The sequence below is a fragment of the Pelodiscus sinensis genome, chromosome 10, assembly GCF_049634645.1.
Source record: "Pelodiscus sinensis isolate JC-2024 chromosome 10, ASM4963464v1, whole genome shotgun sequence".
Taxonomy (NCBI): domain Eukaryota; kingdom Metazoa; phylum Chordata; order Testudines; family Trionychidae; genus Pelodiscus; species Pelodiscus sinensis.
In genome coordinates, this window is record NC_134720.1 from 45,366,570 (window position 1) to 45,394,008 (window position 27,439).

General features: G+C 43.0%; 1 protein-coding gene across 2 annotated transcripts; it reads left to right on the top strand.

The window, feature by feature from the left end:
* Nucleotides 1-27,229, top strand: TTC14 (tetratricopeptide repeat domain 14). 2 transcript variants are annotated; one of them, XR_333082.4, is made up of 12 exons: nt 1-244; nt 2,358-2,482; nt 4,873-5,072; nt 9,228-9,312; nt 9,415-9,544; nt 10,786-10,938; nt 13,778-13,849; nt 20,431-20,550; nt 20,657-20,779; nt 21,462-23,454; nt 24,028-24,134; nt 25,760-25,779. XR_333082.4 is itself a non-coding variant. In XM_006138491.3 (12 exons), exons 1-12 carry the CDS (start codon nt 105-107, stop codon nt 26,697-26,699), a joined length of 2,313 nt encoding a protein of 770 aa, XP_006138553.1. In that variant the 5' UTR covers nt 9-104; the 3' UTR covers nt 26,700-27,229. The 2 variants fall into 2 exon arrangements, 1 of the variants encoding a protein (XP_006138553.1); XM_006138491.3 differs by having other exon boundaries at nt 9-244; nt 21,462-21,579; nt 25,760-27,229.
* The last annotated feature ends 210 nt before the right edge of the window (nt 27,230-27,439 follow it).

Sequence of the window (27,439 nt, forward strand, 5' to 3'; positions counted from 1 at the left end):
CCGGCTCCTTTCCTCCTCGGAGGCGGGATGATAATGGGTTCTGCTTCCGGGTTACTCCCCCGGCAGCTTCCGGTTGCTGGGTTGCGCGAGCGGCCGCGGGTGGGATGGAGCGGGACCTGCTGCGCCAGGCGCTGGGTTTCCATGGGCCCCCGCTGCTCGCCTTGCTGCGAACCGAGCAGAACGACAACCCCGACTTCCGGGGCCTCCTGCCCCCCGGGGGACCCAGCCTGGAGCTGCCCGCCAGGTGAGGAGCCGTGTCAGGGGGAGGCGGGAGGCAGCTGACCCCTCCCCCTCCCCCTCACGCATCTCCCGCTCAGGCCGCCTCTGGGGAGGCCCCACCTGGGGGACTGGGTCAGTCGATGGCGTCAGAGGGGCCCGCAGCCCTTCCCCCAAACGGGGGCCCATTCCCCTGTGGGGCGCTGCAGCGGCTGCTCGTGCCCTCTAAGTCTCGGGCGGAGTCTCACCCAGCCTGGGCACCGTCCATCGCCCGCGGGCAGCTCCCCGGCCGTTCCCTTGTCACACAGAGACATTTTGCCTCAGTGCCACCGACGCGTCCGCTCCCCCCTTCCTCTCCCCGGCAAATAAAAAGTCGTGACTGGCTTGAAAATCAGAAGTGATGTTTTAAAAAGAGTGTTTGGCTGTTTGCCTTCTGGTTTCTGTGTCTTTAGGGTTCTTTGTTTTCGAACTTCATTCTGGAACCGAGAGGGCTAGAAAGTCTTTTTTAAAGCGGAGGTTTGTCGTGTAGTCTCTTGACTGCAGGAATAGGGCTGCATTGCACTAAGATCCCTATTTCTGCATAGTGTTTTTCGTCCCTAGAAGTGAAAGGTTTCAAGGTGTTTGTTTATTGCTGCTGCTGTGGGAAGGCACCCTCCCACCCCCACACCTGTCTAGCAATATCTGTACACTCAATGGAAAAACTTCTGCAAAGGCACCTTGCAACATACAGGCAGTCTCTGGGTTACGTACAAGATAGGGACTGTAGGTTTGTTCTTAAGTTGAATCTGTATGTAAGTCGGAACTGGCGTCCAGCCGCTGCTGAAACTGATCAGTTTCAACAGTGGCTGAATCTGGACGCCAGTTCTGACTTACATACAGATTCAACTTAAGAACCCCAGGCATCCCCAAGTCAGCGGCTGATTCCAGGAAGCCCGGGGCAGGGGCTTCCTGTAGTCAGCCACTGGTCAGTTTCAGCAGCGGCTGACTTGGGGATGCCTGGGGCAGAGCAGCTGCGGTGCTGCCGGGTTGGTCCAGTAGTGCCCAGAGCGGCGCTACAGGACCAACCGGCAGCGCCCCAGCTGCTGTACCACAGGCATCTGGAGCAAAGCCGTGGAGCACGGGGGCAGCAGGACAGCCCAGACGCGCCGTGGCTGTCCTGCTGCCCTCGGGCTCCGCGGCTTTGCTCTGCTTTCCTCCCCGTCCCCCTGGTCTGCAGACCAGGGGGACGGGGAGCAAAGCGGCGGAACACACGGGCAGCAGACAGCCCAGACGCGCGTCTGGGCTGTCCGCTGCCCGTGTGCTCTGCCGCTTTGCTTCCTCTCCCTGGTCTGCTGGAGACCAGGGAGAGAGCCCCGTTCGTAAGTGCAGATCCGACATAAGTCGGATCCGCGTAACTCGGGGACTGCCTGTACTGTGAAATCTGTAGGGCTTAGGTGGCAGAGAAAACCGAAATGCCTCAGTTCTTGGTGCTTTGGGCTACGTCTACACTGGCAGCTTCTTGTGCAAGAACTCTTTTGTGGAAGAGTTCTTGTGCAAGAACTCTTCCACAAGAGAATGTCTACACTGCCATGTGCTTTTGCACAAGAGATGTGCTTTTGTGCAAGAGCATCCATGGCGCACTCTTCCACAAGAAAGCTCTGATGGCCATTTTAACCTTAGGGGCTTCTTGTGCAAGAAATTCATGTTGCCTGTCTACACTGCCCTCTTCTGGAAGAACTCTTGCTCAAGAGGGCTTATTCCTCCTGGGGAGAGGAATAACTCTTCCAGAAGAAGCCCTGTTTTACAACGTTATACCATAAATTTACTTCTGGAAGAATGCTCGTGCAGTGTAGACAGCTGGCAAGTTTTTGCAGAAAAACGGCTGTTCTTCCGCAAGAAGCTGCCAAGTGTAGATGTAGTCCTGCTGTTCAGCACCATTCTAGTTCTTGTCACAGTACACAAATACTGTCTTTACTGGCATGCTCCAAATTAGACAGAAACTCTTGGGCAGAGCATTTTTGTACTAAACATGTCATCAATGCTGTAAGTGGAGACACTTTTAATTGCATGCTTATGCAAAGCCCTGGACAGAACCCTTTTAAGTAACAGTTGTAGATGATCTGTGAACAAAAGAGTGCTAGATTTTTCTTTATTTTTCTTAGGAAAGAGAAGCGAATTGATAACATTGAGATACAACACTTCATTGCAAAAAAAGCTGATCTCCTTTTTGCTCTTTCGTGGAAACCAAATACATCAACAGGTTCAGAATCAAATGAAGAGAATGAAGGTAAATTATATAATTACAGGTAAAAAGGTACTCTCTGACACACATCAGTTGTGAGAGTTCCCATGAAGGCCTTATATACACAATAAATTTTAAAAATAAATAATAATTTTGTTTCAGGTTTTTTTGAAGCTTAGGAAATGCACGGAGTAAATAAATTATTTAATAATTTGAAGATTTATGAAAACATCTGTAAGACTTTCAAATAATTTGCAGTTGTAAACAACCATAATTAAAGCCTGTGTGGAATATATTGGGAAAAGTACATGTTTGCATTTTTGCTTAAATAAGCCTGTTTTAAGTTTATCTAATGTGAAAATGTAAGTACCCTGAGTGACTATAAAAATTGTACTACTGGTGTGAAAATGGTGTCAGTAAGCAGAGGAACATAAGACCCATACTGGGTCAAACCAGCGGTCCATCCAGACCAGTATCCAGTCCGCTGACAGTGGCCAAAACCAGATGCCCCAGAGGTAGGGAACACAACAGATAATCCTTACGTGATCCCTCCCCTGTCACTCACCTCCAGAGAAACAGAGGCTAGGGACGCCATTCCTACCCATCCTGGCTAATAGCCATTAATGGACCTAACCTTCATGAATGTATCTAGCTCTCTTGTTTTGAACCTGCCTTTGGCACCCCCACCCCCTTTTTCCCCTCAACTACCTGCCCTGGGCCACCACCCAAATCCTCTGCATCCCTTTTTCCCCCTTCTCCCAGGTCACAACTGCCTCCCAGATCCTGCAACCTCTCCTATACCCCTCCCCCAGGCCAGAATCCTCTCCTGCACCCATAACCCATCCTGGACCCTAAGCCCGTGCCCCAGATCATAATGGTCTCCTTCACCCAAATTCTCTCTCAGATCCCACACTCCTTCCTGCACCTCAGTTCTCTATCCCAAGCTCCCTTCTACACCCCACTCACCATCCCAGACTACGCACTCTCTCCACAGAAGTACGGCCCTTTACCATTTACCAAAATCTTGGAGTGGTGCCCCATTAAATTATTGCCAACTCCTCTCCTAGGAGATATTTGGCTGAGAAAAAAATTGATATGCAAATTCATACTTCAAAACTTCTGTAGCACAACCTTCTTGGCCTCTGTTCCCCCTGCTCTCCTCCTGCAAGCTCCCTGTGTGGCACCTTTCCATCCCCCTCAGTTTCAGGGACTTTGTACATCCAGCCCTTCCAAGAGGCTCTCCCAATCACTCCTACTATTTCTTTTCATCTTTGAATTAAGGTGTTAGGCTCTATTGGGAGAATGAGCACAGCTGAAGTAAGGATATTACTATGCTGAAAGGTGGCCAGTTGTTTGATTTGTAGACAATTACAGAGCTGACTGAAGCTGTTAGGCAACAGAAGTGTCAGGTGGAATACAGGATCTTGCTTGGTGCTGCCAATAACTCAAAATACAATTGATGCGAACCAATATCTCCTAGGGGTGTTAAATTTAATTAAATCAACTAGTTGACTAGTCATTGAATTTTCCATCAATTAGTCAATAAACGGGGGAGCCACAGCAGGGTTAGCTCCTGGCCCAGAAGCTAAACCTACTGTGGCTCTGCCTTTTAAATGTTTTAAGAGCCTGTTGGCTCTTAATACATTTAAAAAGTTGGTGTGCAGCGGGGGGACCCAGTGAAAGCCTGGAATCAGCTTGCGCCAGGTTCCCCCACTGTGCTTCTGATTTTTAAATGTATTAAGAGCCTGCTGGCTCTTAATACGTTTACAAAGCAGAGGTGCAGCATGTGGGACTGGGAGTGAGCTGGGAATCAGCTAATTCCCAGCTAGCACCCGGTCCCTGCTACTTCCCTGTGAAGCCGGCTCCCTCCCTCCCCGCACCAGCTCCTGATAGAGGCAGCAAGGTCAGGGGAAGCAATTAATTGAGGGACTAGTCAAATAGCTAATAAAGCTTTTGCTTATTGGATAGTCAACTAGTTGCTTACATCCCTAGTATCTCCTGGGTCTAGTAAATGCTGTGTGCTGCAGAGTTTTAGGGTAGCTATAAGAAGCAAGGGTTGACCTTGTGTTCATCAAAAACTACTATTTCTGGATAAGTAGACTAAAGAAATTGGCAGACTTTGAAAAGCAAATGTTATCCAATCCTCTTCGGACAGAAAATATAAATGTGGGAGGAGAGAATAAGATTTCTGGGGATTCTGACATGCATATGGCTAGGGCATGGGGTGAGAGTGGAAAGAGAGCTTTTATTTTCTTTGAGGTCAAGAAGGGTCAAGGGTTCCTATTGCAATGTTTTATGTTTATGCAATGTTGGAAAATGTTGGCTACACGTGGTACCTAATTAAGAAATATTAAATCACATTGGAGTTCATTATAGTATCAGAAATTTCAGAAGACAGCCGTTATTACATAACTTTTTCTCCTCATTAACTGTAGATTGTTATGCTGTTATGCCACCTTTGGAGCAGTTCATGGAGGTGCCAAGTGAGGACAGGAGAGAGCTGTTTTTCCGAGACATTGAGCGTGGAGATATCGTGATTGGAAGGATTAGTTCTATTCGTGAATTTGGCTTTTTCATGGTGTTGATCTGTCTGGGCAGCGGCGTTCTAAGAGAGATCTCCCATTTAGAAATCACTGTAAGACTTGACTACGATCAGTAACAAGTAAACTTATGCAAAGCAGTCTTGGCTTTCTAATGTGTTGGCTGCATCTTATGCCAGGGGCCTGAGTTACAAAGGATAAACTTGAGCTCTGGGATGGTTTGTAGTTCAAAGTCGTAATGCATTCTGGCTTTAATTAAGGTGGATGTTGCCTTGCTGTCTCAGCGAGACTTTTATTTCTTTACTGCTCAGATATTTTATCTGTAGGTTGAAAAGTTACTGTATTCATGGGTGCATGGACCTCAGTCTAATTTTAATCATACTAACATCACTCTGCTTTAATTCTCAGTTTTTGACAGATTTAGGCTTTGTCAATTCTAGCACTTTCATTGGTAAAACTTGTTGGTCGGGATGTGAAAAAAACATATCCTTGACCAACATAAGTTTTATTGACAGAAGCATGAGTGTGAACAGCACTGGTGTCAATGGGAGATGTTTTCCCGTTGGTATAGAGCAGCTACACAGAAGACCTTACAGCAGTGCAGCTGCAGCAGTATAATTGTTCTGCTGTGAGGTCTGTAGTGTAGACATTGGGGATGTTAAAATGCATTTATTCAAGAAAACACGGTAGGGGGGCTGCATGGAACCATGCACATTAATCGAAATCCCTCGTAGATGTTGTAAGATTAGTTTCCATCAAGTTTAATAATCACAAAATGGACTTTCTTTTAATAAAAATGAATTTATTTGTAAACATTTCTTCAAGGATTAAAGCTTGATGGAAACTGAATTATTTAAATTTGTCTTCAATATCAGCATCACAGATGAGTTCTGCCATTGTAATTAAAACCTTGATTATTTTTTTTTAACATAGTTGAATCATAGAATACTAGGACTGGAAGGGACCTCAAGAGGCCGTCGAGTCCAGTTCCCCTGCCCTCATGGCAGGACCAAATACTGTCTAGACCATCCCTGATAGACATTTATCTAACCTACTCTTAAATATCTCCAGATATAGAGATTCCACAACCTTCCTCGGCAATTTATTCCTATGTTTGACTACCCTGACAGTTAGGAACTTTTCCCTAATGTCCAACCTAAACTTCCCTTGCTGCAGTTTAAGCCCATTGCTTTTTGTTCTATCCTCAGAGGCCAAGATGAACAAGTTTTCTCCCTCCTCCTTATGACACCCTTTTAGATATCTGAAAATTGCTATCATGTCTCCCCTCAATTTTCTCTCTTCTAAACTAAACAAACCCAATTCATTCAGCCATCCTTCATAGGTCATGTTCTCTAGACCTTTAATCATTCTTGTTGCTATTCTCTATATCCTCTCCAATTTCTCCTCATCCTTCTTGAAATGCGGTGCCCAGAACTGGACAGAATACTCCAACTTAGGCCTAATCAGCGCAGAGTAGAGCAGAAGAATGACTTCTCGTGTCTTGCTCACAACACACCTGTTGATACATCCCAGAATCATGTTTGCTTTTTTTGCAACAGCATCACGCTGCTGACTCATATTCAGCTTGTGGTCCACTATAACCCCTAAATCCCTTTCTGACGTACTCCTTCCTAGACAGTCGCTTCCCATTCAGTCTGTGTGAAACTCATTGTTCCTAAGTGGAACACTTTACATTTGTCTTTATTAAACTTTATCCTGTTTACCTCAGACCATTTCTCCAATTTGTCCAGATCATTTTGCATTATGACCCTATCCTCTAGAGCAGTCACAACCCCTCCCAGCTTGGTATCATCTGCAAACTTAATAAGCATACTTTCTATGCCAATATCTAAGTTGTTGACGAAGATATTGAACAGAGCCGGTCCCAAAACAGACCCCTGCGGAACCCCACTTGTTATGCCTTTCCAGCAGGATTGTGAACCATTAATAACTACTCTCTGAGTACGGTTATCCAGCCAGTTATGCACTCACCTTATAGTAGCTCCATCTAAGTTGTATTTGCCTAGTTTATTGATAAGAATATAATGCGAGACTGTGTCAAATGCCTTACTAAAGTCTAGGTATACCACATCCACCACTTTTCCCTTAGCCACAAGATTTATTATCCTATCAAAGAAAGCTATCAGATTGGTTTGACATGATTTGTTCTTTACAAATCCATGCTGGCTGTTCCCTTTCACCTTGCTACCTTCCAAGTGTTTACAGATGATTTCCTTAATTACTTCCTCCATTATCTTCCCTGGCACAGAAGTTAAACTAACTGGTCTGTAGTTTCCTGGGTTGTTCTTATTTCCCTTTTTATAAATGGGCACTATATTTGCCCTTTTCCAGCCTTCTGGAATCTCTCCTGTCTCCCATGATTTTCCAAAGATAATAGCTAGAGGCTCAGATACCTCCTCTATTAGCTTCTTGAGTATTCTAGGATACATTTCATCAGGCCCTGGTGACTTGCAGGCATCTAACTTTTCTAGGTGATTTTTAACTTGTTCTTTTTTTATTTTATCTTCTAAACCTCCCCCCTTCCCACTAGCATTCACTATGTTAGGCATTCCTTCAGACTTCTTGGTGAAGACCGAAACAAAGAAGTCATTAAGCATCTCTGCCATTTTCAAGTTTCCTGTTACTGTTTCTCCCTCTTCACTGACCAGTGGGACTACCCTGTCCTTGGTCTTCCTCTTGCTTCTAATGTACTTGTAAAAAGTTTTCTTGTTTCCCCATTATTCCCGTAGCTAGTTTGAGCTCATTTTGTGCCTTTGACATTCTAATCTTGCCCCTGCATTCCTGTGTTGTTTGCCTATATTCATCCTTTGTAATTTGTCCTACTTTCCATTTTTTGTGTGACTCCTTTTTTATTTTTAGATCATGCAAGATCTCGTGGTTAAGCCAAGGCGGTCTTTTGCCATATTTTATATCTTTCTGATAGCGGAATAGCTTGCTTTTGGGCCCTTAATAATGTCCCTTTGAAAAACTGCCAACTCTCCTCAGCTGTTTTTCCCCTCAGTCTTGATTCCCATGGGACCTTACCTATCAGCTCTGTGAGCTTACCAAAATCCTCCTCCCTGAAATCCATTGTCTCTATTTTGCTGTTCTCCCTTCTACCTTTCCTTAGACTTGTGAACTCTATGATTTCATGATCACTTTCACCCAAGCTGCCTTCTACTTTCAAATTCTCAACCAGTTCCTCTCTATTTGTTAGGATCAAATCTAGAACAGGTTCCCCCTGGTAGCTTTTTCAACCTTTTGAAAAAAAAAATTGCCTCCAATGCAGTCCAAGAACTTATTGGACAGTCTGTGCCCCGCTGTGTTATTTTCCCAATATATATCTGGATAGTTGAAGTCCCCCATCACCACCAAATCTTGGGCTTTGGCTGATATTGTTAATTGTTTAAAAAAAGTCTCATCCACTTCTTCCACCTGGGTAGGTGGCCTGTAGTAGACTCCTAGCATGACATCACCCTTGTTTTTAATCCCTTTTAGCTTAACCCAGAGATTCTCAACACTTCCATCTCCTATGTCCATCTCCACCTCACTCCAAGTGTGTTCATTGTTAATATATCAGGCAACACCTCCTCCCTTTTTTCCCCTGTCTATCCTTCCAAAGCAAGCTGTACCCTTCTATGCAAACGTTCCAATCATGTGTATTATCCCACCAAGTTTCTGTGTTGCCAACAATGTCATAATTGTACTTATTTATTAGCACTTCCAGTTCTTCCTTCTTATTATACAAATGTGAGAAGTATGGGTATAGGCATCTAAGATACTGATTTGACCTTGCCTCCCAGTTTTGCCCTGATCCTCCTTTCTCTCTGCCATTATAGCCCACGCTCCCTCCCATTTCCGACTCATCTCACAGGTCTTCATGTTCTCCACTTACCTGTGGGCTTTTCTCACCTGTCCCCGTCGAACCTATTTTAAAGCCTTCCTCACTAGGTTAGCTAGTCTGTGTCCAAATAGGGTCTTCCCCATCCTCGAAAGGTGAATGCCAACTCTGCCTAGCAGTCCTTCCTGGAATAGCATCCCGTGATCAAGGAAGCCAAAGCCCTCCTGGCGACACCTGGATAAATGGTATTTATTCACTAGGGTAAATAAATATTTATTCATGTGCCAGATTTTCATTGTGCAAATGGATACTTCTGGGCTGCGGGTAGTTATCTTCTAATGCAACACAGTTTTATTATCTTTATTAAGCTTGGAGTTCTTGGTCACATTTTTTGTCTTTTACATTGCAGGCTCTTTGTCCTTTGAGAGATGTGCCTTCTCATAGCAGCCATGGTGATCCTTTATCATATTATCAAACTGGCGACATTATACAAGGTACGTTTATATTAAAACTATTCTGGAAACTATTTCTTTCCAATTTTGTGGACTGTGTTCTCAAGTTTAAAATGTGGATTCTGCTTTTTTTTTTTTTTTAAGCTGCAATCAAGGACATTGATCGTTACCATGAAAAGCTCACAGTATCATTACACAGCTCTGCTCTTCCACCCAGTCTTTCTAGCACTAAACTGGGGGTAATTAGTTCTGAAGACTTGCCTTTACATTATAGGTAAGAAGATGCATTTTTTTTCTGCTCACTATATCTGTTTAATTAAACATATGTCTCAAGAAACACTTTGGCAGAAACTGTCCTTTTAAAAAGGTCTTTGTCAAGATTTTCCTTTACTCTGCTCACTGACATATATTTTTCAGTTTTATACTATTGTCTCTTTTTCTTAAAAGGATTACTGTTCATATATGGGTGTAATTCACTTCAGAATTTTTCACGAAGGCTGTGTCTACACTAAAGGATTTTGCGCAAGAACAGCAGTTTTTGCGCAAAAACTGGCGGAGCGAGCGTCCACACCTCAAGTGCGTTTTTGCGCAAGAAAATTAACAGAACAGAGGGCTTTTGCCAGTAGAGTTATTCCTCTCCCCACAAGGAATAACTCCTTTTTTGCACTACAGCTCTTGCGTCCGCTCCTACCTTTTTGTGCTCTGGAGGGGTTTTTGTGCAAGAAACCTCTATCAGAAAAAGCACAGGTGCTCTGATTGCTATTCTGTGAATGGCCTTCAGAGCTTTCTTGGGCAAGAGTGTCCATGCAATGTGGACACTCTCTTGCGCAAAAGCACATAGCTTTTACGATGTGCTTTGAGGTATGGACGTACTTTTCTGCAAGAAGTTTTTGTGGAAGATCTCTTCCATAAAAGGCTTCTTGTGCAAAAACTCTGCAGTGTAGACTAAGCCAAAAAGAAGAAAGTAAAAGCAGTATGAGATAATCTTAGGCAAAAGAGAGACACAGACAGACTTAAATATATACCACAGGAAATGAGCAGAGAATTACAGGACCATTGATAAACCCAAGACTTAAAGGGCAGAAATACAAAACTCTTGAAATCTGTCTTCAGCAAGAAGTACAGGAATGTAACTACCTCTTGGCCGTGCTTGTGGGGCTTGTGAAGGAGCAGCTGGTATTGCAAGAGGGAAGAGCCCACATGGGGTTTTCATGTACTGCTTCTCAGAAAGTAAGGTAGAGAGTGGGATAAAACAGGAGAGAGGAAAGGGAAAGAAACTTACCAAGAATTGTGCAGCTAATGGTTTAGAAGAGGGAACAGCAGCAAAGGCCAAGAGTTTTCATTTCAGAGGAAACAAATGGTGTTGTTTTGTATTTCCACTTGAAGGAAGTGAAGCTGCATATTTTGATCGTGAACCAGTATTTGTTAAAGTATCAATGCACGTTGACTCTTTACATATGTAAACATTACTAAAATATGGATGGCCATATTTGTGTGTGTCATATTTTCTTTAAGGAGAAGTGTTGAAGTAGCCAATACTGCGGAGACATATGAAAAAGTCTTACATCATTCTTTGGGATTTGCTAATCCAGGAGTAGTTGAATTTTTATTAGGAAAACTAGGACTAAGTGAATCCAACCCACCATCATTAATGAGAGGCCTGCAAAGGTACAGTGACATTGCACTATCTCCATTACTTTCTAGAGAAAATTTCACTGCCTGAAATAAATGACTTTATTTGTAGTTTCCATTTAAAAATTTCTGTGGTCCAGTTACTTCAGCCTTGGGTAATCTTTTGTATCCTTACTGATGGTAATGTGAGCCCATCAGTTAAGTATAAAAGACATTCCAGAACAACAAACTTACTCATAGACTTGTCACCCTTAAAAAAAAAAAAAAAAAAAAAAAGGCCCCTTTGTCCACCAGTAATCTGCTTGCTATTGTTTAATTTGGTAAACTGTTTACTGTATATTGGTGGTAACATTAGTTTAAAATCACAGGTTACTTTACATTTAATAATATTTATTCCCAACGATTTTAGTAATAGCTTGTTTTACTAATGGACCTGATCTTTTGAGATTCAAATAATTTTCCTTCAGATCTAGAAGATTAACATGTAGAGCAGGGGCTGGCACCTATGGCTCGCAAGGAAGCCAGATATGGTTCTTCTTCCTGGAGGTTTCTGGGGGGTGGGAGCAGCGGGTGTGTTACACAGTGCCTGCCACGGGGCATGCAAACAAGTGCCCCCCCTATCCCCTCATGCCCAGACCTCCACCCCTTCACTCACACATCTCTTCTGGCCAGAGAGCCCCTGACCCAAGTCCTCTGGCCAAAATCCTCCCTACCCCCAGCCTACTGGCCAAAAATCCCCCTTATCTACTGGCCAGATACCTTCTGCCTTCCCTCCCCCGGATAAAATCCCCCTCTGGCCACGCAGCCAGCTTCCTGCCTCCTTGCCAGGCAGCCTGCCCCCTGGCCAGACCTTACACCCTCACCTCCTCCCGCCCAGATCCTGCACTCCCGTCCCTATCCCATTCACTGGCAGCCCTGTCCCACACACTTAATCCCTCATTTTGGGCCCCACCCCAGAGCCTAGGGAGCCCCTAGCCTCTACTTCGTCGGTGATGATAAACTTTCGGCTGTGTGCGTAACAAACTTTCGGCTGTGTGCGTAACAATCGGTACTCCCTTTATCTAGGGAGTTAGACCCTGTGCACTTGGGTCAACACGAGATCTCTGAGAGGCCCCGGAAACAATAGATGCAGGCAAGGTTTGAGATCAGTTGAGCAGGTTTATTGTCAAATGCAAAACTCTACCAGTTGGTAACAGAGATCAGTACAATGTTACACCACTGGGCACTATGGTCCACATTGACAATGTACCAACACCAGGCAGGCCTGTTGCCATAGAACAGATATTAACAGCAGTTAGTCAAAGTTAAGCTACTGTGCATTCTGTAAGTTTAGGCAATGCCACCTGCCGTTCAGGCGCCTAGTGCGCCGGCCCCCCCAAGGTGGGCCGGAGAGCACCCTTTGGGGTGTCCTCTTCTAGACAGGTACAAACAACTTACATCATTTCTTTATGTACCGGGTTGCCACCCTCTGTTGCCTAGATATCACCCCTCACCTTATGGAAGGGGGGCTTACTTACTAGCCTTCATGCTGTCAATTCCGATCTGGTCCTGAACTTAGGTCGGTATGTACATTAGTTTTTAGGGAGTCTTTGTACCAAGACATTTCTTATTAAGATGTTCCGTTACTCCCCTTTGGCTTACAGTTTGTACCCAGTGCCTCCCTGTGTCCTTCCATGCTCAACCTTACTTACATAATCACACAGTTATCAATAGGGCCTCTTTCTTGGCTCCTGTGTTACTGAACCAAAGTCTTGCTCATTAGATTGAAGGCCTGTTGCTGTTTTCATGTTACAGGCCTCTGTTTAGGCCTGCTGACTCCATGTTACTGACCCTCAACTTACTACATTCTTGAACCTCAATCCTCCCTGCCCCTCCCCCCACTGTGGGGCTGGAGCACCAAGGAAGTGAGGTGTTTCAGGTGGGGGTACATTAGTGAGGGTCAGGACTAATTTTTTTTCTGTGAGTCGGTGACCACTGACCCAAAAAAGGTTCCCCACTCCTGCCATAAATAAAGACAACATTGAAATCTTTTGTGTTGGACATATTTTACTTTTATTTAAAAATAAAGCCTGGCCAGCAAGCCCCTAGTTGGGGCCCAGCCCTCATCTGGCTGCAGCTCATAGTGCTCCTGAGCCCATCGTATACTTAAACCCCCCTGTCCTGAGTCCCTCATACTCCCACATCCTGAAACTCCTACACCCCTGCATCCCCAGTCCCTTGCCATAACACTCCTGCATACACCCAGTCTCCTGCCCTGAGCTGGTCATACAACCCAGTCTCCTGCACCCCCACTTCACCAGCACCCTGCCATAAGGTTGACAGAAGACAGCCTGATTGCATGAGTGAAGTTGGATTTGGCCAGTTATGCTGTAAACTTCAAAGAAATGTGTGAAAAAATGCAGCAGCAGAAGTTCCATTAAATATAGTCTGTAAGAACAATATTTAATTTATGCTATTAATCATTATGTCAGTTATCAATAATATTACATTTTGTGTTTTCAGTCATGTGAATGGGCATTCTTACACGGCTCTTTGTTGACTACTTATTCTGAATTTTGATGTAGTTTTTACTCTTTGGTTTGAAAAGGTTGCCGATGTAGGGTATTTCCCATTCATTAGGTACTCAACACTTAATCTATTCATACAGCTGGCATGAAATGATATTTGACTGTAATTGACAAACACATTTAGGGAGACTTTGACTTAGGAAATCAGAGATGCTGTTGCTGATTTGTGGAGAGAGTAATATAGTATTGTGTTTAGCCATCCTGAAATTTTATTTAAACCTTGGTATAGATTTTTGATAATATAGACTTAGAAGGAAACTTGGGCAGTTAATAAACTATTCCCTTTATTTCTTTTCTTTTTTTAACAGTAAAAACTTCAATGAAGAAGACTTTGCCTTTGCATTGAGGAAGAAGCAGTCTGCATCTTGGGCCTTGAAATGGTACAGATTTTTGTCTCTTTTCTTGTCAGGCAATTTAGGTGTCATCTACCTTTGGAATCAGTGATCATAGTTATTCATGTTTCTTTGTACCTGTGTTCACAATAGAGATGTTAATGGTTAATTGGTAAGCCTCACCTGTTAAGTTTCAGTTAACCAGTGGGGGCTGGAGCAGTCTGCCACAGGCAAAGGGCTGCTTCAGCCCCGTGGATTCTGTCCTGGGTGAGAGGCATTTCAGCCCAGCTGAAGCAGCTCCTTCTCTGCAGTGGGCCAGTCTGGCATGCTGCTGAAGGCATCCCGGAAGCATTAAGGGCAGGGGTGCTCTAGAGCAACCGGCAGAGCCCCCAATTGTGATGGGGGGCTGCTCCAGCCTGCCCCTTTTCATCATTTCACCTGTTAAACTTAACGTTTAACTGGTTAACTAATTAAATGGTATTTTATATCCCTAATTCACAGTGAATAACTTCCTGAATAGCACCAGCGAGCAGCTTGCTGAGTGGCTCTGGTCAGTTGTGGAGATGAGGGAGCTCTGTTTATCAATTGAGGGAAAAATTTTTTTTAAGGAAAAGCCTTTAGCTTAGTTCCCAAAGGTTAAAGTTGCTTGTAACTTGTGCTGACTTCTGAAATTAGATCAGAGCACTGCTCTGTCTTGTCATCTCATTTTTCCCATAGGACCCTAGCTTTAATACCTGGTTCAGCCTTTTATAAATAGCAGTCAGATGACCTTGAATTCTCTCATCTTGATACCTGAGTCTGAGCCAGGACTTGTGAGCAGTTCCCCTGTGGTCTGAGCTGGTGTCTGTCATTGTGTGTCAATGCTGAATGCACTGTCTGAGAGCATTTGAAGAAGCTGCAGTTGCTGTTTATTTTACGCTGTGCCTGGGATGAAGCTGTAGGTTGTACTCTATTCTTCCATAGTCCAGCAGGCACCCAGGAGATGGAGCTGATTAGGAATTTTCCAACAAAATGTTTTTCATTGAAAAATGCTGATTCATAGGAAAGAGTTGGATTTGATTAACATCTTGAGATGATTTTTTTTTTTTTTTTTAAAGATTGGCAGAATTTCAAAATTGTCAAACATCTTGTTTCAGCACTGCTGTGGGTGAATAGGAAATGGTTATATTCTCTCAGCTCAGCAGCCTCTGCCCCTAACTCAATCATGTTGGGAATTCTTCCTTGCCATTCTGGTCTCAACTCCTGATCATGGAAATTCTTGAGATGAGTAGGGAGGTACACTGAAGCAATATTTAGTTGGGAAGTAGTCCTAGACACACACGATACAGCTGGAAGGGGAATAAGATTGAATTAGTGGTGGCGGAGATGTCAGCCTCAGGAACTTTCTTAAATTTTAATTTAGCACACCATTTATTTCATTAATAAAGGCGTGCTTAATTTATGATAGTGTGGATCCCACAATATTAGGCTTCCATCAGAATTTCAAAAGTGGTGGGAGTCTTGGCTGCCTGCCCTCCGGCGTCCTGCTGTAAGCTTTTCCAAATTACTGCAAATAAGGAAGGTCCATTATTACTTTTCTGCAATTTTTCATGTCTTGTCTGCAACTTGAGCTGCAGTTATTTGACAAATGTGCTGCAATTCAAGTAGGCTTTTTTCCATTGGAGATCAAGTACAACCATTTTCTGTAATCTGTGGCTATATACTGCTATATTAAATCATTACTCTGGATTGTTATAGTGAATTATGATAAAGCTTATATGAAAGTCAGAGCTCCAACAGTTAACTCACTGGAAGATAAATTATCTTTAGACAAAGGAGAGAAGCTTCAGTTTGCAAGATGTGAAATATAGTCTTAAAGCATCTTAAATTTGGACAAATTGACTTCAGCATTGTTGTGCCTCTTTACAGTAATGTTGAATGTGTCCTTTTATATTATAAAGCTGCATCTATAGTTAGCATTTATATTGGCAAAACTTTTGTTGCTTAGTGGTATGAAAAAAACACTCCCCCTGAACAACGTGTAAGTTTTGTCAGCACAAGTACTGGTGTGCACAGCGCCTTATCAGTGGACGAGTTACTTCTTCTGAGTGAACTGGCTATAATACCGTGGTCACCAACCCGTCGATCGCGAGGCCTCGACCAGTCGATCGTGAGGCGTTCGGGCAACCCCGCTCCCCATTTCCCCCCCACCCCCGAGAAGCCCCACTACCTACCTCTAGTGTAGTGCCGGCTTCCCGCGGGGTGGACGGAAGTCCTCTCTGAAGCCCGCGTCACTTTCCGGGGGTTCCAGAAGTGCGCGGGCTGCTCCCCCTCCCACAGCTCTGTTGCGTGCTGGGGGAAGGGGCGTTGGCCCTGGAGGAGGAGTGCGGAGGCTTCCCTGCGCCGCCGGCACTGGAGGGGTGAGTTGGGCGCAGGGGTTTCCCTGCGCCGCGGGAGCGGGAGTCGGCTCCGGGGTTTGGCTGGGCTGGGCCACACCGTGGAAGGGGGGGGTTTGACCCTGGGGCAGGCGCCCGCGGGGGTTGGCCATGCTGCAGGAGGGGGTTGGCCGCGCTGCACCACGGGAGGGGGGTTTTGACCTGGGGCAGGTGCCCGCAGGGGTTTGCCGCGCCGCGGGAGGGGAGTGGGGTTTGGCCCTGCCACGGGAGGGGAGGGAGTTGGCCGGGCCGGGCCGGGCCGCACCGTGGGAGGGGGGGTTTGACCCTTGGACAGGCGCCCGCGGGGGTTGGCCATGCTGCAGGAGGGGGTTGGCTGTGCTGCACCACGGGAGGGGGGTTTTGCCCCGGGGCAGGTGCCCGCAGGGGTTCGCCGCGCTGCGGGAGGGGAGGGGGGTTTGGCCCCGCCACGGGAGGGGAGGGAGTTGGCCGGGCTGGGCCGGGCCGCGCCGCACCGTGGGAGGGGGGTTTGACCCTGGGGCAGGCGCCTGCGGGGGTTGGCCATGCTGCAGGAGGGGGTTGGCTGTGCTGCGCCACGGGGAGGGGGGTTTTGCCCCGGGGCAGGTGCCCGCGGGGGTTGGGAGGAGAGGGGCCGTGCCGAGGGAGGGGGGTTTGGCCCTACCGCGGGAGGGGTGGGGGTTGTCCCTGGTGCAGGCTCCTGCGAGGGTTTGGCCCCGCCGCGGAATGGGGGGGGGTTATCCCCAGGACAGGCATGCTCGGGGTTTCCCTGCGCCCCGGGGGGCCCAGAGGAGGCATGTGCTGACTTCCCGCAGAGGAGGGAGAGAGAATCCGGGGAGGAGGCAGATGCAGGTGACTCTGCTGCCACTGGCACCCTGTCCCCGCTCCCCAGACTCCATTCCCGAGACTCCACTCCCCTGTCCCCAGCTACAGAACTCTGTCCCGATTCCTGTCCCCACTCCCCGAACTCTGTCCCCACTGGCACCCTGTCCCCTGCTGCAGAACCCTGTCCTCTGCCCTCCCAGCACCCTGTTCCCTGTCCCCAGCTGCAGAACTCTGTCCCCACAAAATGTATAATTATAAATGCTTCATTTTAGATTTAAATAGCATGAATAAAAAACAGACCATTTATTTCATAACTATAAACATGTGATTTTAATTTTATATATCGCATAATTTAAAAATAAAGTGTTTATCAGAGTGTGTGTGTAAGGGCTGGGGTTAGCAAGTGATGGACAGAAGGAGAATAGAAGGGGGGGCTTCAAGAAACAGGCGGGGCGGTAGAACTTTGCCAGTTCTGAGATTTAAAAAGTGATCTTCGGTGTAAAAAGGTTGGAGACCACTGCATATATCCATAGAATCACAGGACTGGAAGGGACCTCGAGAGGTCATCAAGGCAGGACCAAGCTCCATCTACACCATCCCTGACAGATGTCTATCTAACCTGTTCTTAAATATCTCCAGAGAGGGAGATTCCACCACCTCCCTTGGCAATTTATTCCAATATTTGACCACCCTGACAGTTAGGAATTTTTTCCTAATGTCCAATCTAAACCTCCCCTGCTGCACTTTAAGCCCATTACTCCTTGTCCTGTCCTCAGAAACCAAGAGGAACAAATTTTCTCCTTCTTCCTTGTGACACCCTTTAAGATATTTGAAAACCGCTATCATGTCCCCCCTTAATCTTCTTTTTTCCAAACTAAACAAGCCCAGTTCATGAAGCCTGGCTTCATAGGTCATGATCTCTAGACCTTTAATCATTCTTGTAGCTCTTCTGTGTACCCTTTCCAATTTCTCCACATCTTTCTTGAAATGTGGCGCCCAGAACTGGACACAGTACTCCAGCTGAGGCCTAACTAGTGCAGAGTAGAGCGGCAGAATGACTTCACAAGTTTTGCTTACAACACACCCGTTGATACAACCTAGAATCATATTTGCTTTTTTTTGCAACAGCATCACACTGTTGACTCATATTCAACTTGTGGTCCACTATGACAGTCACTTCCTAGACAGTCACTTCCCATCTTGTATGTATGGAACTGATTGTTCCTTCCTAAGTGGAGCACTTTGTATTTCTCTTTATTAAACTTCATCCTGTTTACCTCTGACCATTTCTCTAACTTGCTAAGGTCATTTTGAATTATGTCCCTATCCTCCAAAGAAGTTGCAACCCCACCCAGTTTGGTATCATCTGCAAACTTAATAAGCATACTCTCTCTCCCAATATCTACATCATTGATGAAGATATTGAACAGTACGGGTCCCAAAATAGACCCTTGCGGAACTCCACTTGTTATCCCTTTCCAGCAGGATTTAGCACCGTTAACAACAACTCTCTGACTACGGTTATCCAGCCAATTATGCACCCACCTTATCGTGGCCCTATCTAAGTTATATATTGCCTAGTTTATCAATAAGAATATCATGTGAGACCATATCAAATGCCTTACTAAAGTCTAGGTATATGAGATCCACCGCTTCTCCCTTATCCACAAGGCTCGTTATCCTATCAAAGAAAGCTATCAGATTAGTTTGGCATGACTTGTTCTTCACAAACCCATGCTGGCTATTCCTTATCACTTTATTACTTTTCAAGTGTTTGCATATGATTTCCTTAATTACCTGCTCCATTATCTTCCCTGGGACAGACGTTAAACTGACCGGTCTGTAGTTTCCTGGGTTGTTCTTATTCCCCTTTTTATAGATGGGCACAATATTTGCCCTTTTCCAATCTTCTGGTATCTCCCCTGTCTTCCCTGATTTTTCAAAGATCATAGCTAAAGGCTCAGATACCTCCTCTATCAGCTCCTTGAGTATCCTGGGATGCATTTCATCAGGACCTGGTGACTTGCTGACATCTAACTTTCCTAAGTGATTTTTAACTTGTTCTTTGTGTATCCTATCTTCTAAACTTACCCTCTCTCTGCTTGTATTCACTACGTTAGGCACACCTCCAGACTTCTCGGTGAAGACCGAAACAAAGAAGTCATTGAGCATCTCTGCCATTTCCAAGTTCCCTGTTACTGCTTCTCCCTCCTCACTAAGCAGTGGGCCTACCCTGTCCTTGGTCTTCCTCTTGCTTTTAATGTATTTATAAAAGGTCGTCTTGTTTCCCTTTATGCCTGTAGCTAGTTTGATCTCATTTTGTGCCTTTGCCTTTCTAATCTTGCCCCTGCATTCCCATATTGCTTGCCTATATTCATCCTTTGTTATTTGTCCTAGTTTCCATTTTTTATAGGACTCCTTTTTTATTTTGAGATCATGCAAGATCTCCTTGTTAAGCCAAGCTGGTCTTTTGCCATATTTTCTCTTTCCTACACAGCGGAATTGTTTGCTTTTGGGCCCTTAACAACGTCCCTTTGAAATACTTCCAACTCTCCTCAGTTGTTTTTCCCTTCAGTCTTGCTTCCCATGGGACCTTACCTACAAGTTCTCTGAGCTTATCAAAATCTGCCTTCCTGAAATCCATTACCTCAATTGTGCTGGTCTCCCTTCTACCTTTCCTTAAGATCATGAACTCTATTATTTCATGATCACTGTCCCCCATACTGTCTTCCACTTTCAAGTTCTCAACTAGTTCCTCCCTATTTGTTAAAATCACATCCAGAACAGCTTCTCCTCTGGTAGCTTTTTCAACCTTCTGAAACAGAAAGTTGTCTCCAATGCAGTCCAGAAACGTATTGGATAGCCTGTGCCCCGCTGAGTTAGTTTCCCAACATATGTCTGGATAGTTGAAGTCCCCCATCACCACCAAATCTTGGGCTTTGGATAGTTTTGTTAATTGTTTAAAATGGGAGCTCTCTCTCCCATTGGTATAATGCAGCTACATAGACAATCTTACATTGTAATCTTGTAAGTGTGGACATGGCCTAAAACCCTGCCCCCATTTGTGGGCTCGGGGGGAGCATGAAAAGTCTTTGAAACACACTTAAGTGTCCTGTAAGTATTCCATTTGTAAATGTAGAATACAGTGTAGCATGTATATATGCTTTCTACAGAGTTGTCTTTGAACTCTAACTAAGTTTTCTGATAAAAAATAATTTACACTTTGGCGTAAAGTATTTTACATTGATCTAAAGAGCAATTCTTGAAATTATATCTTGCTACAGTGCTCCCATTCCCAATGTACTACAGGTTGGAAGGCTTTTCAAACTGTGATTAAGTATATTTGTTTAGCTTGATGACTTGGTGTAATACTTTTTTTTTTTTTTTTTTTTTTTTGGTAACCATTTATTGTAGTGTGAAGATTGGAGTTGATTATTTTAAAGTTGGCCGCCATGTGGAAGCAATGAATGAATATAACAGGGCACTGGAAATAGATGCACAAAATGTTGAAGCCTTGGTAGCTCGTGGGGCACTGTAAGTCTTTTCCGCCCTTTGTTGTTAAAGAGGGATTCCAATATTTTATTTAAAGATAAATTGTGATATTTATTTACGATCCTGGATCACTTTTCTATTTTTATAGTTATGCAACAAAAGGAAGCTTAAACAAAGCCATAGATGATTTTGAAGTTGCATTAGAAAACTGTCCAACCCATAGAAATGCACGGAAATATCTCTGTCAGACTCTTGTGGAAAGAGGAGGCCAGTAAGTGATCAGTTCTATGCATTATGCAGTTATGAGCAATTCACGTGTTCTCATTATCTTTTTTTAATTGGGCATGCTAAGTGTTTAGAAGGGCAGGAGGAGATAAAATGCTCCTATGTGCCAACAATGAGAAGTTTGTAGTAAAAGCAGTTAAAGGTGTATAATCTATTTATTTTCTCCCTTGTTTTCAGGTGTCACCTACACTATTGTGCCTCAATTTCAGTTTCTTTTCTTTACTCTTTTTTTTTTTCTCAATACACCTTAGCTAATGGAATACTAAACCTACATAACATTCTATGAAGTTCTTGGATCAATATTTAAAAAGGAATTTTTATAACTTTTTACATTTTTGCAACTATGCTATGATTTCTGTGTGTTGTTTTACACCTGTATTAATTGCATATAAATACTCAGAATATTTAGGGAAAAAATTATCCATCCGAGTAAACAACAAGAGAGTCATTCAGAAGTAACAATTTATTCATCAAAAACTGGAATCACACTTTGAAAGTACAACGCTAGTGATGTTTAGGAAGTAATGATATGCATGGGGTGTAAACATCTGCATTTTAATGAGTTCCTTTTTAACATTTATCCGTCTGAGAATTAAGACAGGAAGCATTATGATCAAAAACAAATTCCATTTTTTTTTGTTCTAAACATTTTGTCATATGAATATTAGGTTGGAAGAGGAAGACAAACTATTAAATGCTCAGAATTATTATAAGAAAGCTTTAAGTTTGGATGAAACTTTTAAAGAAGCAGAGGATGCATTACTGAAACTCCGTAAACATATGCAGGTGATTCTTTACTTTCTCTTACTACTAAAATCAAAACTCTTATATAAACACTGGGAAGGGGGAAATTATTTACTGGTTACTGTGTTTTTCTTCTCCTCTTTCCCCTCTTTACAACACATCTGTCACAGTAAGTATTATGGCTGCATCTACAAAAAGCAAAGGTGGCTGTAGATGGTTTGATCATTTCAGATGGGTGGGGGAAGCAATAGCCCCTGCAGCTGGATGCAGGGAAAGACCAGAACTCAGTAATTGTCTGCTGGAGAGGAGAGAACAGCCTGTTCGCACTTGAGCTGGATTGCTGCTATAGATTTAAGACTTTCTGTAGGGTAAATCCCTAAATAGAAAAGTCAGTGTTAGATTATATATCAGGGTTGTAATTGGGAATAATCAGAGAGGAACAGGGTAAAACTGATGAAACCTAACTCAGAAGGAAGACTTGGTGTATCTCCACTTGGCACAAGAAGGGTCTTAATTTAAAGGCCCAAAGACAGCTGAGGATATAATGTCACTGAAATGAGCAGTTATGGTCAGTTAATTCAAAATTCTGCCAAACTTCTTGAGATGCAAATTAATAAGCAGTTATTTAAAATGCAGAAAAAAATAACAATTCATCAGGGTCCCAGCATTGGAGGAAATAAGGGGAAAAGCAAGTTCCCGGGTCCCTTTTTTGTTTTTCTCCCCTGCACGCAACATTTCCTTGGTCAGCACCTATGAGTTACCATGCCAAGCTCCTTTGTCTGCTGCTTGTCTTTCTGTGGCTTTTTCATTCATCTCCTTTACTTACTTTGTCTTCCAGATAGAATCAAAAAGAGTGAATTCAAGTTAGAGAACTGGGGCACAGGGTTGCTGTACTCAATGCTTCTGTGCTGAAGGAAGTAAATAGACTGGGGTAGAAGTGTGGTTCCTTTATGCAGGGTTTGATTGACACTGCTTTAGCAGGTGGGTGGAGCCATAATGTGAAAAGGTTTTGTTGAAGGATGGGGAAGAGGAGATCTATGGTAACCTTTATTAAAGCGAAATTATACTGCAGAAATATCTACTTAACAGTATGCGGGCACTTCCAATGTATTTGGTATTCTACAGACAAAAGTATTGTTGCTGTAACAAGGAGTCTTCTAATGAAAGTAATAAATTAAAGTGATTAAACATGTTCCAACTGAGTGAAGGAAATGGTTTAACTCTCACTCCAAGTTATAGTGATGGTGATGAGGGTCACTCATGCAACTGAGGAATATAAGACTTGTTGTTCAGCAGTTTATGTAAGTTTTCCCACAATAAATTAAGGGTTTCCCTTGTCCCAAGGCAGTACCTGTGACATGACTATTGCCAAGCCTCAAGAACTGGTATCCAGAGACATGCTGCTCATCCTAGATATGTATTCCAACTGTTTCAAAACATTTCAAGCATTATTACATTAAAACACATCAGGGAGCTTTTAGTGCACATTAGCAGGATCTACTTGGACCAATTAGCACATTAGTGTGTGTTAGAAATTGTCCCCCCCATTCCATATTGCTTCACTATAAAAACAATGCCAAGCCCTTAAAGAGCTATGGGACACAAGAGTCTACCCAGCTGATGGACTTAGCTAGCATGCCTTTAATCATTAATTGTTTAGTAACTGAAGGCTCCTTTATTTCTGAGTAAACCTTGGTTTATATGGCAACTAAAAACAGACTACTAGAATGATACAATTTACAGTTCAGATATGAAATATTCTTTTCCTGTAATACTGATGATATGTTTTTCTTCAATGCATTTCCTTCTGAACGGGACCGTTGCTGCTGACATCTGCGCTGCTCATCAACAACCCACTGGAACATGATTTCTTATGTAAACATGCATCAAACTGGGCTGTGGTATAATTACTAAATGGTTTGTATCTGAACATGGCCACTTCCAACATCTTAAAATTGGATTTGTCATCATATTTTATATACAAACTATATTAATAACCATCTTTCCCAATACCCATCTCCCTGTTTCACTCTTCATTTGCATTACTAATTTTGTTGTATTTTTCTTGCATTTCCTATCTTTCTTTTGGTCTGGGTCATGGGTACCAATGCAATGGCTGGTCTCACTTTTTTTTTAAATGATATTTACTGCAATATGGTCCTTAATACCATACTGATCGTCACAACAATTAATGCCAAATGCTTGCGCAATCAACTTCTATTTGATTAATGTAACCACCTCTTCTTGGAATCTTGGTATTGTATTCTTTGGGGGTGTGTGTGTGTATATATATGTGTGTGTGTGTGTGTGTATATATATATATATATATATATATGTGTTTGTGTGTGTGTGTGTGTGTGTGTGTGTGTGTGTATATATATATATATATATATATCATCTTGTGGTGGGTGGGGTTTGGATTTGGGGGAATATTGGGTTAAAATACTGTTACTTTTAATTTGATTTTTTTGACGTCTGGGTTAAAAAAAGAAATCTTTGGAAATGAGGGAGAAACAAGCTGCAAAAGAGAGACAGAAGGAAAAGAAAATAGAAACAAGTGCACAAAAACTGCGTAAGCTCTTAAAAGAAGAAAAAAGGTAACTCTATTATATTCAATATACTACATCCTAATTAAATCATCTACTGCTGATTATAACCAGAGCATCAGCATTGCTTTATATAAAACATAAGTAAGTAAACAGCTATTAGTGTCCAGTTGGTAAAATGGATGATACTTCTGTTCCTGTTATTGCTACTTCTCCTATTTGTTAATGATTCATACTTTAGTTTCCATTTTCTTAACAGGTAACAGATGGATCAGGCAATAGTTAATAAAGGAACAAACTAATGTCCTTTTTTAAAATAAAGCCACTGAATAGTCACTGATACCTCATGGATACATTTCTATATGCTGCTTTCTTCCCCCACCCTATTACCTGGGTTAATGACATAAAATAATCTCTGATTTCAATAGTTGTCTAGCTCCTGCTGCTCAATCCCCATATAAAGTTGTAATCCCATCTGTCTGTGACATTGTAATTGCTTCCCCAGCAACAAACAGTGAGGATATTGAACCAGGCTTATGCCTAAATGAGTAGATAAGCCCTTGTAGAATCTATTTTCATACAGATTTCGTTAGTTCTACCAGTTCTATACTATTCCTTGGCCTAAATTGGTATTTAGGAAGTACAATGGGATACTCAAAGGCTGCATCTAGACTGGCAAGTTTTTCCGCAAAAGCACTTGCTTTTGCGGAAAAACTTGCCAGCTCTCTACACTGGCCGCTTGAATTTGTGCAAGAACACTGACGATCTAATGTAAGATTGTCAGTGTTCTTCCGCAAATACTATGCTGCTCCCGTTCGGGCAAAAGCCCTTTTCCGGAAATGCTTTTGCGCAAAAGGGCCAGTGTAGACAGCTGAAAACTGTTTTGCTCAAAAAAGCCCCGACGGTGAAAATGGCGATCAGAGCTTTCTTGCGCAACACTGCGTCTAGACTGGCACGGACGCTTTTCCGCAAAAAGTGCTTTTGCGGAAAAGCGTCCATACCAATCTAGACGCTCTTTTCCGCAAATGCTTTTAACGGAAACACTTTTCCGTTAAAAGCATTTGCAGAAAATCATGCCAGTCTAGACGTAGCCAAACTGAAGAACCCTTCCAGTGATATTAATGTCACAAATGGCCTGGTTGTTAAAGTCCCCCTCACATAGGAATGTCACTTGAAGTCCTGGCAGTTCTACACAGGCAAGGCTTGCCCAGTAAACCATCTTGCCACTAGTGGTTTGTGAATATTACTTAGGTTTTACCACAATCCAGGATCTTGCCTAAACTCATCTAAAGGTCTCTTTTGAGTCACGTTGGTTGGTTAGGTTGATAACAAAATATAATAATAATTTTATTATTGCAATAGCATATTTGAAGTTTGCTAACTTCGCTATTTCAAGAGTATGATCTGCACAGGACTCTATACAATCCTGTGTTCTTCCCATCTGATCCACCATACTTCAAGTGGCTGAAATGTACATAAAATACTTTTAAAAAATATAGTGTGGATAAAAGGTTTTCTCTGTGTCTCAGAAAAGCTTCTATTAAACATTTTGGTCTTGGAGCTATTCTTAGTTAAAAACTATGTTCCAGGGACCTTGAAAAGGACAGAGCTTTGCAGGAACATGTAGAGTCTGTAGATGATTCTGGTGATTCCTCATAAATTAATTACATTTTTAGGCTGAAGAAGAAAAGGAAAAGATCAACTTCTTCCTCTTCCTCCTCCTCAAGTGATTCCTCGTCTGCTGTATCAGTTTCATCCTCTTCCTCCTCTTCTGATCACAAAAGGCACAAGAAGAGGAATAGAAATCGGTCAGAGTCCTCTCATAGCTCCAAAAAACATTCATCTAGGCTTTCTTCACATCCACGAGATCAGGGTAGGAAAGACGAATGGTATTCGCCCCCAGCCGATACCTCTGCTTCCTTCCTTAACCAAAAATATGAAGTGGAAAAACTGCTGGAGCGGGAGGACACGTATCAAAAGACAGAGGTGAGAGAGAGACCTTTATCAAGGACTTCTGCTGATGATGAAGACCTTTTTGGAGGTAGGTCTGAAGATTCAAGGGATTCTTACAGTAGCTCCAGGACTCAGCCAGCCAGCAACAAAAATGAAAAACAGGATAAAGCAGACAGATCTTTCTCCAATAGGAGGGGTTCCTCTGGTTCATATCACTGGAAGTCAGATGATAAAACCAAGACACATACTTCTAGAAAGTTAGAAGAGGAAGTAGAGGGGAGAAAAGAACAGTTTAGAAAGCGTGGTTCAAGTCAGAGTGTGTATTCCACTTCTCCAGCAGGCTCGGATTACTCAGGCAAGTCTGTGGAAAAGAATAAACAGTACACCAGTGCTTGGTTATATGAGTACAGTAGAAATGATGATGGTAGGAGATGTGAGTTAATCCGCAGTACAAATGAAAGGAGAGAATATAAAAACAGCAAAATTAGTCATGGGGAAACAACTAAAGCAAAGGAGCTAGATGAGGAAACTACTCTCAATGGTAAAGGGCAATCAGAAAGTGGTGTTAAAAAGAGTCTGCCTCAGAACTTAATCAACATATTCAATCAAATTGCTGAATTTGAGAGAGAAAAAGGAAGTAAGCAGAAAAAACAAAGTACCTAAGAAATTAATGTGGTTACATTGGATACAATTAAAGGATTTTCTTTAGATCTTTAATTGCCATTAAGCTCATGTCCTTAAAATCGGTCTTGAAAAATGGACAGAACAGAATCTGTTTTTCTGTCTTACAAAATGTGTGTTTAAAGGCTGGTATTAGTGAAGTTACAGATCCTTTTGACAGTACATGGAAGAGCATCATATTGTATATCAAACAACTTAAGAGCATAGGATCTGAAGGGTACTTTTAAAAACAATTAGGATACTTATGTACAATTAATATTTAAGTGTGATTGGATGAAAACTTTATTCTTTGCTACCTTTAAAATATAGCTATTAACAGGCATCACATTTGCACTTTAAACACATGGGTATCTTTTCTAAGGTACAAAAATGGTAACAATAATATCATTAAGCCTAATTTTTAGATCTTGAAAGGGATTATTGGACTGAATGATGCAGATGTGCCACCAACATATATAACTTTGTTTAATCCATGAAATTTTATTAAAATTTGCTTGTTTTGTTTAATGCTACTTTTTGTCTGTGTTGAATTTCTAGTCTGTTTGGTTTTGCTATAGTACATCCCGTCCATAGAACTCATGGTGCCTTACAACCATGAATGAAGTCACCCTGAGAAATAAAGTATTTGTGTATCTGTTTTACAAATGAGGAAAGGGAGGCAGAGATACATGCCTCACAATCTTAAGTTCCCTCTAGGGTTGTGCCTGCACAGGCACACACTA

What these genes read in the sequence shown, in the direction of transcription:
- TTC14 (XM_006138491.3), top strand. Translation starts at nt 105, where the DNA reads ATGGAGCGGGACCTGCTGCGCCAGGCGCTGGGTTTCCATGGGCCCCCG. An exon ending in ATCAAATGAAGAGAATGAAG is followed by an intron (nt 2,483 to 4,872) that starts GTAAATTATATA and finishes CATTAACTGTAG; the next exon opens with ATTGTTATGCTGTTATGCCA. An exon ending in AACTGGCGACATTATACAAG is followed by an intron (nt 9,313 to 9,414) that starts GTACGTTTATAT and finishes TTTTTTTTTAAG; the next exon opens with CTGCAATCAAGGACATTGAT.